The sequence below is a fragment of the Eutrigla gurnardus genome (assembly GCF_963514095.1).
Source record: "Eutrigla gurnardus genome assembly, chromosome: 4".
Classification (NCBI taxonomy): domain Eukaryota; kingdom Metazoa; phylum Chordata; class Actinopteri; order Perciformes; family Triglidae; genus Eutrigla; species Eutrigla gurnardus.
In genome coordinates this window covers 12,307,767-12,321,351 of record NC_139918.1, presented here as the reverse complement: position 1 = coordinate 12,321,351, position 13,585 = coordinate 12,307,767, and the positions used below count along the sequence as shown (strand labels likewise).

The 13,585-nt window shown below is 39.8% G+C and overlaps 1 protein-coding gene across 1 annotated transcript in view; it reads left to right on the top strand.

Annotated features, from left to right (window-relative positions):
• LOC311012156 (vasoactive intestinal polypeptide receptor 2-like) overlaps nt 1-13,167 on the top strand; it is a gene marked incomplete at its 5' end in the record, with an annotated part of 52,304 nt that extends 39,137 nt beyond the window's left edge. The window contains 8 exons of the mRNA XM_084007493.1: nt 2,139-2,271; nt 4,276-4,426; nt 5,300-5,360; nt 7,254-7,323; nt 7,910-8,001; nt 11,241-11,370; nt 11,509-11,550; nt 12,149-13,167. Coding sequence (XP_083863619.1) covers nt 2,139-2,271; nt 4,276-4,426; nt 5,300-5,360; nt 7,254-7,323; nt 7,910-8,001; nt 11,241-11,370; nt 11,509-11,550; nt 12,149-12,322 — 853 coding nt within the window. The 3' untranslated portion in view covers nt 12,323-13,167. The remainder of the gene's footprint in view (nt 1-2,138; nt 2,272-4,275; nt 4,427-5,299; nt 5,361-7,253; nt 7,324-7,909; nt 8,002-11,240; nt 11,371-11,508; nt 11,551-12,148) is intronic.
• Nucleotides 13,168-13,585: the final 418 nt, after the last annotated feature.

The window sequence follows — 13,585 nt, the reverse complement described above, 5'->3', positions numbered from 1 at the left end:
ACAAACCCTGAGGTCCCAACATCGTGTTCTTGTACATTTTGAAAATGTCTGTTCCGCACAACAGGGTTCTCCTTGATGCCTTTACTCGAAAAGTGATCCTTATTTCGTGAAAAAATAATAAATACCAGTCTCGCAGGTAAAGATACAGGACAATACTTCCAGTAATTACTGATTCATTTACTAAAGAGTGGGGTGGCTGGTGTTAATTTCAAGGTAATCTTTTACGTCTTTGTTTCTTATGTTTTTTCCTTCATGTGCTGACGGACATCCCAGCTCACTCTGAGGAAAAGCTGTCAGTTTAATTTGATTTTAAATTAACAAGCACTGGCACATTTTCATTTCACTGATTTGTCATTAACTGTCAACTGTTTGTGTGTGTGTGTGTGTGTGTGAGTGTGTTTGTGTGTATGTGTGTGTGTGTGTGTTTGTGTGAGTGTGTGTGTGTGATGGCTTCTCAGTTAACGGCTTAATTGGATTTATTGTTATTCAGCTTGTTAATTTAAATTATGTTAATTGGAACTCCTTTTTTTTACTTTGCTGTTGGGATTACATTAGTCTGAAAATGCTGCTGGAGGGTTTGACCTGAGCAGTGAGGATTTTGAACTTAACAGAATGAGTTTGCATAAAACACACAGGAATAACACAAATGTTTTAAGGGCTCATTTATCTCAACATTTTACATCAGGCCTATTTAACTGGCGGCCCGCCAATCAAGCTTCACCAGCCCTCCGATCAGTTCTGTTTACACATAACATTTAAAACTCTGAGAAAAAACCCACAAATGACGGACACGTTTCCACAATAAATCCTTCACTTTATCACGCAGTGATAAACAGATGCATAGCTGATCATGTTGCAGCAAGTTATTTAGACCACCATATGGAAATGGTCCTCATTTATATAGCGCTTTTATCCAAAGCACTTAACATCAATGACTGACATTCACCCATTCACACACACATTCACACACCGACGGCGGAGTCAACCACGCAGGGTGACAGCCAGCTCGTCAGGAGCAATTAGGGTGAGGTGTCTTGCTCATGGACACCAGGCAGGTGAGGAGCCGGGGATCGAACCGGCAATTTTGCAGTTGTCAGCAAACCCGCTCTACCACCTGAGCTAATCCCCCCCATGTGAAAAAGTGAGAAATACACACTAATCTATGTAATCCATATAAGGGATTATTTCATAATATGGTTACGTGCACCCTCTCGCTCAGCAACTTTCTGGAAATAAAGCTTTTTTGATGCATACTTGGTTTTCAGAGACGAGTGAAGGTGTCAGTTTCTTGATTTCATTAAAATGCTTGGGTGGTGTTGAGTTGCAGGAAATAATTACATAATGATTTATTAAATGTCTAAAAACAAATTTACAAACAACTTTTTAAAATGCTTGTTTTCTGAATGGAGTCTGGTTTGATGGGTCCTAGGCTATGCTAACATTGTAGCTGCTCCATCAACACATACAATAATGTCATCTAGACATAAATATAGGTCTCACCCTGCCTAGGTCTTGACTTGGTCTCACGCTCAAAGTCTCACCCTGCCTAGGTCTTGACTTGGTCTCACCCTCAAAGTCTCACCCTGCCTAGGTCTTGACTTGGTCTCACGCTCAAAGTCTTGGCCTGGTCTTTGTCATGGCTTGTTCTCAATACCTCAAAGTCTTGGTCTCTTCTTGGTCTGTTGACTCAGTCTCACCCTGCCTCTGTGTTGATCTTGACTAAGACTTCATAGTCTTGGTCTGGTCTTTGTCATGGCTGGGTCTTGGTTCGTGTGGTCTTGACTACAACAATGCAATGCAGTAATCATACACAAACGAATGAGAGCACCAGCATATTGATGCAGTACAGTGGTTGATCTGAACAAGGCCCAGGTTGCTTATGACCCATCAGAGCTTCCACAAATAAATTAACCCTGGCATGAATTATATTTTGAAGGCTTTTCCACATCAGTGAGTTCCACGGTAGTATTTGCATAATTATTAATATTGGTGCAAATATAATTGGAAATTCAATCTGGGGGGAAAAACGGGGGCTTTTCAAACTTGAATGTGTTGTAACACCTCGTTCTTCGAGGCTAGTTTCCCGTCATCTGTATATTGTGTGTGTGTGTGTGTGTGTGTGTGTAACATCTGTGCAGGAAGCTCCACTGCACCAGGAACTACATCCACCTCAACCTCTTCTTCTCCTTCATCCTGAGAGCCGTGGCCGTGTTGGTGAAAGATGACATCCTCTTCAACCGAAACTCGCAGTGCTCCAGCCAGCCGTCACTGGTGAGGTCACCTCTCCTGTCCTCCGCCGGGACGACTCGCTCCCCGCATGGACACAGGAAGCTACACGCTTGTTGTGTTTACTGTCACAGCAGGAAACGTCTCGGCATTTCACAGCTTGTAAAATGACATCAAAATGTAAATGAGGTTTAACAGAAATGAGACTTCATTTTTCTATTTACTGGAAACTTTTAGCAAACAGCACATCTACTGTGACATTTACATTACTGATAGCAGAATGTAATTTAGTTGGGGGAGACTTTATGCAGACCTCTCCTCCAGCCACATATTGTATTGTGACTAAGGCTCCATGTTGCCGTTCTCTGCAGGCTTGGAATACGTTTTTTTTTTTTTTGCACCACACAGCAAATTTTCTCAAATATATCAGTGTTTTAATGGAATATGCCAGCAAAAATCGATAAAATGGTCATCAGCAAGCATGTTATGTGGCTTTCAAAGAGTTCCCAGGCAAGAAAACTGCATTGTGAATTACGTTTCAAGGGAAACTTATTTTGTCGTAGATTGCGTTTGCTCTTGAGTAGGGACGAGATCAGGGTGGCAAACATTTCTCTTTGTTTCCCGTCATTTAAGCCAAACCGTGATGTTTTTTTTTTACTAAACTTAACCAACAACAGATTAACTGGGAAGAGGTAGATTTTATAGCAGTAGAAGCGTAAGAGGTGTGTGTGGACATTTTCATTTCAAAAGGTTTCCTCTCATGTATTTGAGTTGCTGTTTAAATCCTCCGACACTGTTGTGAATCCAAGCTGAAACAAACAATACAGATCAAGTGCTGACAGCAAAAACATCATTTGAATAATCGATTCAGTAATCTTCTTTACTGACTGTACAAGTTTTAATTTTGGAAGATAATTAGAGAGTTACTGTTTTATTTAGCAGTGAGAAGTTTGAATTAAAAACTGGCAGCCCCAGTCATAAGTGACAGCAAACTAATGAGCACAGCTGTGCAAGCTATCCAAATAAAATAACTGTATAAATCAACCAAATGATTATTAAAATTGGGAAATTTACTGAAGCTGGAGTGCATCTATGCTTTGAGGTTAAGATGCCAACTGTGAACCGCGGTTTGAATCCAGCTGCATCTCTCTGTAGTTTCTTTCCAGTCGTGTCTTTTTTTCAGGACATCAACTTTTCATGCTTTAAAGCACTGATGCTTGATCCTTTCATATTAAGCCAACTCTTCCCAAATTATTTTCCTCTTTTATTGGCTTTCATATTGGAGAAAAATAATTGAATAGACAGAATAAGTCTCAACATGGAACCTTATTCCGGAAATAATTACACATGATATTTGTCGATTCAAAAGGTAATTTTGCAAGTCAAGAAAGTTGCATTTTGTCATATAACTGTGTAAATAGACGTAATTAAAAAAGATGACACACCCATTAATTGCGTGAGTGACATCTCTCTCCGAAGCTACGATGCCGGCGTTACTGGTTATTCACACTTACAACAGCTCGTTCTTTTGCTTCCCGGCTGAGAAAAGGAGTTTAGACGTTACAGCTTAGACGTTACATTTGTGACGGAACTTAGCTAGGCTAGCTAGCTAGCTAGCTAAGCTTATGGCCGTGTTGGTGACATACATTGGGCGATGAAGTTCACTGAGTGGTTTTACACAAAAATGATACTTTATGATAATTATGACAAACCTGCAACAAACTGAGACTTCCTTAATGATCTTTAAAATAGTAAAACATCATGTGTAATTCATGGTACAATTCAAACATTGTTGGCTCTCTGACCTTCCATCGACTTGCTGCTTGTAACGTTGTGATCTAATTAAAGCCCGTCCTGCTGGTGAACTCTGATTCCCCCAGTGAAAAGAGGGAATGGAAACCCACAAACCAGAATAATTAGCTTAATTGGCTGATTACATCACAGTGTCTCTGTGAATGTACCAGATATATTATAGTTTTGCGACATTTTAGCATTTGGGGATACAGCATCCGTTAGCTAGTTCATATCTTTGACCTTTGTGTTTTTCAGGTGGGATGTAAAGCCAGCCTGGTGTTTTTCCAGTACTTCATCATGGCCAACTTCTTCTGGCTGCTGGTGGAGGGTCTATACCTCCACACGCTGCTTGTCGTCATCTTCTCTGAGAACAGGCACTTCATAGTCTACATGTTCATCGGCTGGGGTGAGCTTTTGTTTCATTTGAGGTGTGGCATCAACAGACTTAGATGTTTAGAGCATCATTAATCATTTTTAAATGCTCAACACGTGTCAAAGGTGTTTGTACCAATCTGATCTCACAGGAAGGCGTAGAAATAACAAACATTTCCTCTATATTATTCCACATTTTAGGGTTTATGCATGTCATTTTCTAGCCACGGGTTAAGGTTGTAAAATGGCTCTTCGCATGTCATTAATGTCATGTTACTGTGAAATGGTTATGTTTAGGCAAAAGAACACTAACAGTAGGTGTAGTTGGGCTTTAATAAGATGGAAACTAAGACAGGCACATATGGAAACAATGTAACAAACATCACTAACGGAACTTAAAGAACACAACCAAAGAAAAAACACTGTGGGGCATTGGTCTGGAACACTGGTTTCCTGGTTCAATCAATTATTCCTTAAAGAAGAAATCTCTTCTATGCTTCTATTTGCATTCATTAGACAATTAGTTTGAGGATTTGACATGATTTGATGTCAATAAGTATTACCTTAATATTGTAATACTTAATAATAAAGTTGAAATAGATACTTCAATATATTGCAATTTTATGAGTAAATGTTAAAAATGACATAAGGATTAGTGTGTTAACTGTGATGTCATGTCATATAGTGATGTTAATAACATTAACTCTTCATATAGTATGTTTATCTAATCTTAACACATTGTAATTGTAAACAATATGAAACGAGTATGATAGATAAATAAAGATTAAGAGGGAATAAAACGACAAATGCTTTTCATTCATAACTATGTGGTATTTAAACAGTCAAACAAACAGATAGATAAGGTTTTAACTACTTACATGATATCCGTGTTTTCCTTGTGGTGCAGGAATCCCCACGGTGTTTGTCTTTGCGTGGGTCATGACGAGGATTTATCTGGAGGACACAGGGTGAGTGTTGCCAACCAATCATCAAAACATCAGCATTAAAACGTGATTCAGATTTGGTATTTGTGCGCATCATAATTCCCTTCAATTATATTACATAGATTAAACTGTATCCCAGGAATCTGCATGCCACATGTTGTCTTATTAATAATGATCCGTAATTTGTTTTGCCAAATGGATATATGGACGTACATCTTGCACTTGGAATTCTTTATTATCTTCTACTTCATTATGTCATAGAAAACATGGAATTGTCAATCACCAATCCTGTTGTGTTCCAATGTAACTACACTGCACCCAATAGTGTTTGAACCACTCATCAGTGACTCTAGGTCCATATTGACTTGCCAGCTGTACTGGTGTCACAAGATGCATTTTACAACTCATGTAACACATGACATGACATAAGTGCAGAATACAGGCAAAAACACTACAAAACAGTATCTATCTATCTATCTATCTATCTATCTATCTATCTATCTATCTATCTATCTATCTATCTATCTATCTAAAAACATCAGGGTTTGACTGAAAATGACTGAAATTGAAACAGAAATGCAAACAAAAGTACTTTATATCTAAAAAAAACCCCCATCAAATCCACAAATGACATTGTATTGATTAGATTAATCCAGTAGATGTGAATGTGGTAGTTTCCAGAATAATAAGAGAAATATCCTCCACGTCAATGAGCACTTTATTTAATAATTCAGCTGGAGGAATTTACACGATCATTATGCGCCCGGTGACACAGATCTGCTCAGCTTCTGTTGCACATTATTGCAGCCGACACTGTAGCTCATTATTGAGCGACTCACACTGAGTGGGTGTATTCTTAAAAAGACTTTGTGAAACAACTCCGTGGCAACAATTACAGAGCAGCAGTCGGATAACAAAGCTCAGCAAGGATACAGCTTCATAGTTTGAGGAGACTGTGGGGTGAATGATAACGAGGCCTGAGCGGGAAAGTTCATTCTTAACCTTGGGAATAGTGGCATGCCAAAAAAGATTTAATAGCTTTCAACCGCTTGACAAAGGGTGTGAGATACAAGATGATTTTCTTAAAAAAAATCCAGAAAAAGCCTTTCGGCCATTACATTATCTTCAATTTAATAAGTTTACTAGTCAGCATTTACAGACCTGAAATCATCTTGAATTGCAACTTTCCAATTACGACCTGTGACCCTCCAATATTCTTGCAAGGGTAAGGAGCTTGTGCACACCTGGTTTGGAAGTCTCGCTCAGGTGAACGATTTCAAGCACTTCAGGTTCATGAAGGAGTGTAGATAGGAGCCCAAGATCAACAGGCATATTGCTGCATCAGTCATAATGTGCTGAATCGGACAGTAAAGAGGAAGCTGAGCTGGAAGGCCAAGCTTGCTATTTCCCAGCCCTCACCTATGGCCATGAGCGATGGTTAATAACAGCAGGGATGAGTGTGGATATAAGCGGCTGAAATCCTTAGCAGAGTGTCTGGGACTCGTCCTCCTCAGAGATTGGATTAGAAACATTGCTTCTTCATTTTATAGAAATGGTTAATGATGCCTCCAGTTTTACAAGCATGTCCAACTGTGAGGAAAACCAGGGGCAGACGCAGAGCATACCTGGAGTGATTACTCCACCTGACTTGGAAATATCTTGGGATCCTCACGAAAGAGCTGGCGGACATGGCTGAGGAGATGGATGTCTGGGTTACCCTGCTTAAACGTGGCAAAGTGGCCAAAAATTGATGGATGGATTTGTGACTTAGAGAAAATAGCTCTGGGCCAGACTCACCCTTGCAAACTTGTTTTTTCACACCAAACTGTGCTTAAACCTTCCACACTTTTCTTTTGTTGTTGTTTACAAATTGTATATGCTACAAAGGTTAATTCTGGTTATTTATGGTTCCCTCAGATGCTGGGAGAGAAACGACAATCCCATCCCCAACTGGGTGATCAACGGACCAATTGGATTCTCCATTATGGTGGGTTTGGATTTATTTCCTCTTATTTGTTTGCAGGTGTTTCACATGCTTGTCATTTAAAAATGGAATCATTGATGAGGATTTAAATGTTACAGTTGCTAACTGAGTTACTGGGGAGCTTTCCAATGTGGCACTGCACTAAGCTTGGGCAATGTGATGAGATTATTGTTCAACACGATGTTGGTTGGCCACAATAATGGTCCTCACGTGTCCACGCTTACCTAACTAAAGCTGTTTCTTTCTCTATGCTTCACCACATTGTTATAGTGTATCAAAAGAAATAAGTAACAGCATGCTAGCATAAATCCTTATTATGCTAATTGCTAAGATATGTCTTTTAGTGAACATGCAAATAGCGGCATTATTTTAAACAAAGTCATTAGCAAATTCTCCTAAAATCCTATCAGGTGACTTCACAAAAAGTCACGAAACAGTTTCTGTTTGTAATGCTTTTAAAAGAAAGCTCAACTCTTCACTTTTCATTCATTGCCATCTGTGGGTGGAAAACTGTCCAACACTGCAAAATAAAATCACGCCTTATGTGTTTCTCTTCAGTTGCTCTGATAGTTTCCTCCTTGTCTCCAAGGTGAACTTCATCCTCTTCATCAGCATCATTAGAATCTTGGTTCAGAAGCTGCGGTGTCCCGACGTGGGCGGCAACGACCAATCACAGTACAGGTATCTCACAAAGGGCACAAACGATGCGCCTGCTTATGTGCCAGTGCAAGCTTGCGTTGATAAGAGTCAGCTTAATGCCTAAAAAAAGAACACACACCCAGAACATTTGTATCCCCTCAGCGTTTGCTGTCTGGAGTGATGAGATATTCTCAAGTCCTGTGGGGATCTTAGTCAGAGGTGAAAAGCCTGGTTAAGCCTCTGAAGAATCTCCTCTTACTGCAGGTGAAGATTGTGTGTCAGTGCAGTTCAGTGGACGATTCAAAGGTTATGTCTACACTTGTCTTTTCGTGCGACTTTCGTTTTCCGATCATGCTGGGATGCTCAGCGATCCGATCTTACTCGCTTTGGGATCCGATCAGCTAGACCACATAGTGAGTTCACCTGGCTCATATTGAGTCCGGATCTCAGTGAGGTCTAGACAGCATGTGGACCAGTAATGCTTAGGCAGATCCAAAATAAGCGGTCCCCCGCAATAATGAGTCAAACAAAAATATTTGCAGGCGGTCAGTTAAAATAAATTGGGTTAATTAACTCTAATCTCCAGATGATGCAGCAGGTGCTTCCCACAGATACCTGCGTGAGTGGAGAACGGACATTCAGTGCGGGAAAGCGGGACGGGTAGCGAGTTGGGTTTCATTTCGTCTTTATTCATTTTCATGGTTCCAGTCGCGGTCGGGTTGATGATGATGATACAAAACGGACAATCAATCAGTGAATCAATGACAATGTATTTATTTATATAACTGCTGATGAAAAACATCACATTTCACAACATTTCCTGATTTTTTGCAGCTTCAAAATTAAAGCTTATAAATAACAAAGAAAAGTTTCCAGGAAATGAAATGTTTCACAACAGAATAAGGGGAGCTTTGATAGCAATAATGATTAAATACAAGTCTACTACTAATACAGAGAAGAAGTTTCATTGTGAAGAATTTCAGGTAAATCAAACAAGTGTATCCATCGTTTTACTTCTTTGACCACAAAGTAGATCCAATTATTTATTTGATCAAGCAAGTCGCATGTCTGACTAAGTGTCAAGTAGTGTTTCTCACAGGATTTTTTGTTTTCACTTAAGTATCTCTATTTTATATAACGTCATACTTGTAGTCCACTACATGTCAGGGGGGGGAATTGTAATGTAATGCTGTCAAACCAGCCAAGCCTATGTCTGAATATGTCTGTAGTATATGTGTGGTTTGTTCTTACCATTGACTGTCAGAAACAATAACTTATTGATGAATACCCCCAAAAAATCTCTTGATTCATGCATTGTCCTCGTCTGAGTAAAGTAGTAGGTGTTCGGCAAGGATACCTTAAGTACAACAGTGCTATGATCAAAGTGCTATAGGTAAGAACATAGAAGTGCTTTTTTTTATGCTATGCAGAGTCGAGATGAGGTCTGAACAGGTGAGTCTTGAGCCTTTTTCGGAAGATGGCAAGTGACTCTTCTGTCCTGACATTGGTCGGGAGTTCCTTCCACCACTGAGGCGCCAGAACAGTAAAGAGTCGGGACTTTCCTGTGGTTTAGTCGCCGAGGCCGGGAGTCCAGCCAGGAGAGAGTTGCAGTAGTCGGGATATGACCAGGAGTTGTGTTGCGTCTTTTTTGAGGAAAGTTCAAATCCTGCTGATATTTTAGAGGGCAAATCTGCAGGATCGGGCCACAGCAGTGATGTTGGGGGTGCAGGGTCGACAGGTCCATTCGAGGGCAGTCTTTCCCCGGGATGAAGAGGAGTTTAGTTTTATGCAGTGAGGTGATGCACAGTTCTCCAGGCGGAGATGTCTGCCAGACATTCAAGATGCGAGTTGCAACATAGGTGTCGGAGGTTGGGGGAAAAGACAGGAACAGCTGGGTGTCATCTGCGTAACAATGGTAGGAGAATCCATGTGATGTGATTACAGAGCCTAGTGTATAGTGAGAACAGAAGCAGTCCTAGTACTAAGCCTTGAGGGACACCCATTTCCAGAGAACAGGGATTGGACATAGAGCCATTCCATGTGACCTGAAAGGTGCGATTTGTCAGGTATGATGTAAACAAGGTGAGAGCAGAGTCAGTGATGCCAAGTTCAGCCAGGGTGGAGAGGAGGATTTGGTGGTTGACTGTGTCGAATGCAGCAGATAAATCGAGGAGAATGAGAACGGAGGAGTGGGATGAGGCTCTGGCGTCTCGCAGGGACTCGGCCATTGTGAGGAGGGCTGTCTCAGTGGAGTGAGCAGTCCTGAATCCTGATTGATTAGGGTCAAGTGGTTGTTCTTTGAGAGATAGCATGTCAGTTGGTTGTAGGCGACACGTTCCAGGGGTTTTAGAGAGGAATGAAAGAAGACTTAATTTCACCTTCTTTTGACAAAGTAATCTTATCCCAAGGGCTTTTTTCGGAGCTTTAAACTGAGCTTTTTTGCTGATGCTAGTTTAGCTTAGAATGTGATCAATGATCCAGCTGCTTTCCCATTAATATAGTTTGTATAACGGCCTTTTTGTGCCCGTGGGATGGGATACACTGCCGTGGTTCACTGACAAGCTGAAAAGAAAATGTTATGAAGTTTTAAATCAATCGACTATTTAATTCAGTCTCACGCATTGAATGGAGCAGCAATGGAACTCCATTGATGATGGCTTTTTATAGTCGCCAGGCACGCACCTCAGAGTTAACATACAAAGAGTTGATTGAACTTTCTGGAACCGAAAACACAAGAGTTTCCCATCTCAGTGTTGGTCAAGTCATTGTTCAGTTTGTTAAACCCACTTTCTTGAATACATCCCTGATCTACTGAGTTTGCTAGCTCAGACTTCTCCTTTAGATCAACACACCTTTGGAGCTCAGTGCCAAGTTTATGTAAGAGATTGCTGAAATTGAAGATCAAATCATAGTTAAAACCAACCCAATCATCATGCATGACTGCAATCACTTGACATGTATTCATGTTGTTATATCTTGTGGCTTTTTGCTGTTGCTGATGTGAATCTGTACAGTTTTAATTCTACAGTATTAACTTGCTGAACAGGGATGTTTTTCTCTGTTTCCTGCCCAGGGACTACAGCTAAAAAGCTTTACACTGTCCCTGTGAAATAAATACAAGAAATAGTTTGAAAACTCAGAATAAAGCAATACCTGGACATAAAAAATATATTTGGTCTCAGGGATGCAGATCATGAATTTAAACTAATTATACAACATCTATAAGAACAAATACTACATCTGTTACAGTTGGCGCTCCAAATGACTGTTTTTCCTTTCAGGAGGTTGGCCAAATCCACTCTCCTGCTGATACCTTTGTTTGGGATCCACTACGTGGTCTTCGCTTCTCTCAGTGAATCCATCGCAGAAGATTATAAAATATTTTTTGACCTGGCCCTCGGATCCTTTCAGGTGTTTTTTTTAGTAGTCCCTCCACCCAATTAATGTCATTAATCTTTCTTACTTATTGAATTTTGTCCATCTTCATGTTTCAATTACTTGTGATGTTTCCCTTTTGTTGTTTTTTTATGTTATTGTTGTTTTCTCCAGGGTCTGGTTGTGGCCATTCTGTACTGTTTCCTAAACAGTGAGGTAAGCTTTCATTATATTAGATGGTACACAGTTCAGTAGTGTTAAGTTATATTAATAAGAAGCAAACAGTCATAGTCACACAGTGCAGTACTTCCAATCAACATCAATTTGCATAAAACCTAATTTCCTTTTCAGTGTTTGATTTTAGAGAGAGGCAAAAATTATAAAGCTTTTTTTTTTTAATGCCATAAATACGTCTGCACTCCGCTGATAGCGGATTCTTGTTCTTGTGGTCGCAGCTAAAATGTGTGAGCGTGTCCAATTTCATCATTAGATTTTCCTTTCATTCAAAATATTTTGAATTATAGTATTAAAACATCAAGTGCTCGAAAAAGCAGACTGGTGTTTGTTTAAATATGGGCCACTTGAAAATGAAAATGAATGCTATCCTTGAAGTAATTTTAGCCATAGCCCGATGACGTGCAAAATAAATGGATACAGGGGCATGAATTGAGGCAAAGACATGTCTAGAAATGTTGAAACATTTTTTTAACTCACATTGCGACAGTTTTACTTCTGTATTTGAAACTATAAAATAGTAACTGTAGCAGTTTACTTAATTTTAGTAATTATCTTGTTTATTTATCTATTTTTGCAGGTTCAGGGTGAGCTAAAGAGAAAGTGGAGGAGTATGTGTCTGAACTGCCATCTGAGCAGAAATCATCACTTAATCAGCACCTTCGCCTCCAGGAACGGTTCAGAGCACATGGTGCAGTTTCACCGCAACTCCCGAACCCAGTCCATCCTGCAGTCAGAGACCACAGTGCTGTGAGGACTTGAAACAAGCAGACTCCAGGTTGACCTGGGTCGAAAAAGTTTTACAAAATGATTTTAACACAAAGCTGAGGCATAGTACCACATGGGTGGAGGCTGCACATCGTTTCAGAGCTGATTTTGGTTTTAGCTTTACAAATCTCTTCAAAATCTCTTCAAAATGTACCTTAAGTGGACCTGAAGCAGTTGTGATCCATCTTACGAGGGTATAACCTACTTGTGTTTGCGGCTAAGAAAGAATCATTACATTTTGTGTTTTTATGTTGTGTTAACTTTGCGAGTCAAAAACAGCCGGTTCTTGAAGGCAATCGGTATTGTAAGAAATGCACATATTTAATGTTTATTTGTTAAATACATCAGTTAAATATCAATGAAGAATTTTTTGTAAGAGAAACAGAACCAGTCTTCTTTTCATGGTTATCAGAGCTTTGGATTTAGGAATTGAGCTGCAACCGCGTTGCAGCAATGGCATTGCCATATTGGAGCCATACTATTGTGATAATATGTGGTGAAACATTTATGAGAGAAAATAAGTATTTTGTGAAACCTAGTATATTAGCTGAAGAGGGAAATCTTGAACCTGGAGTTCTTCATAGTTCATGCTATATTACTCTTCAATTGATGAGCAGACTGCTCTGACACCATCAGTGGTTTTAACAAATGCCCCAAAGCAGCATGTCTGCAGTCAAGTGATAAAGCTAGTGGTTGTAGGGAATAATGACTGTTGTCCATCGGGAGCAAAGGAGGAAACATTGTGATGTTGATGCCGACAAAATATTGGCCATAAACAGAAGAGGCTGTTTTGTATCCTGCTTTCTCCCTCCAATTGCGAATGGTTTCTTTTAACCATGACCTCGGTTGTTACCTTACCTTCGCCAAGTTGTTTTTGTACCTGTGTCAGATCAGAAAATGACAACTGCTTTTCGAAACATTGAGTCATAACAGTTTTGTTACTTAAAAACAATGTTGTCTTGCTGATAGTGGTGTCAAAACACTTGAAGTCAAGCAATGTATTTCTTTGTTTAATTTGAAGGACTTGCTGAGGCAAAAAGATCAGATGGATGACTTATTCTTTTAAAGACTGTTTCTCTGGGTCCACCCATCAAGGTTTCATTCAACCAAGCAGCAAAAAACAGGTCTACTACACAAAAAGTTAGGATAAACAAACTACAAACTTATTTTGTGGAGTTTTATGGCCACAACCACCCATCTGATACTTAAAATTAAATTAAAGCCAAGAATGATTCACAGTTACATATTT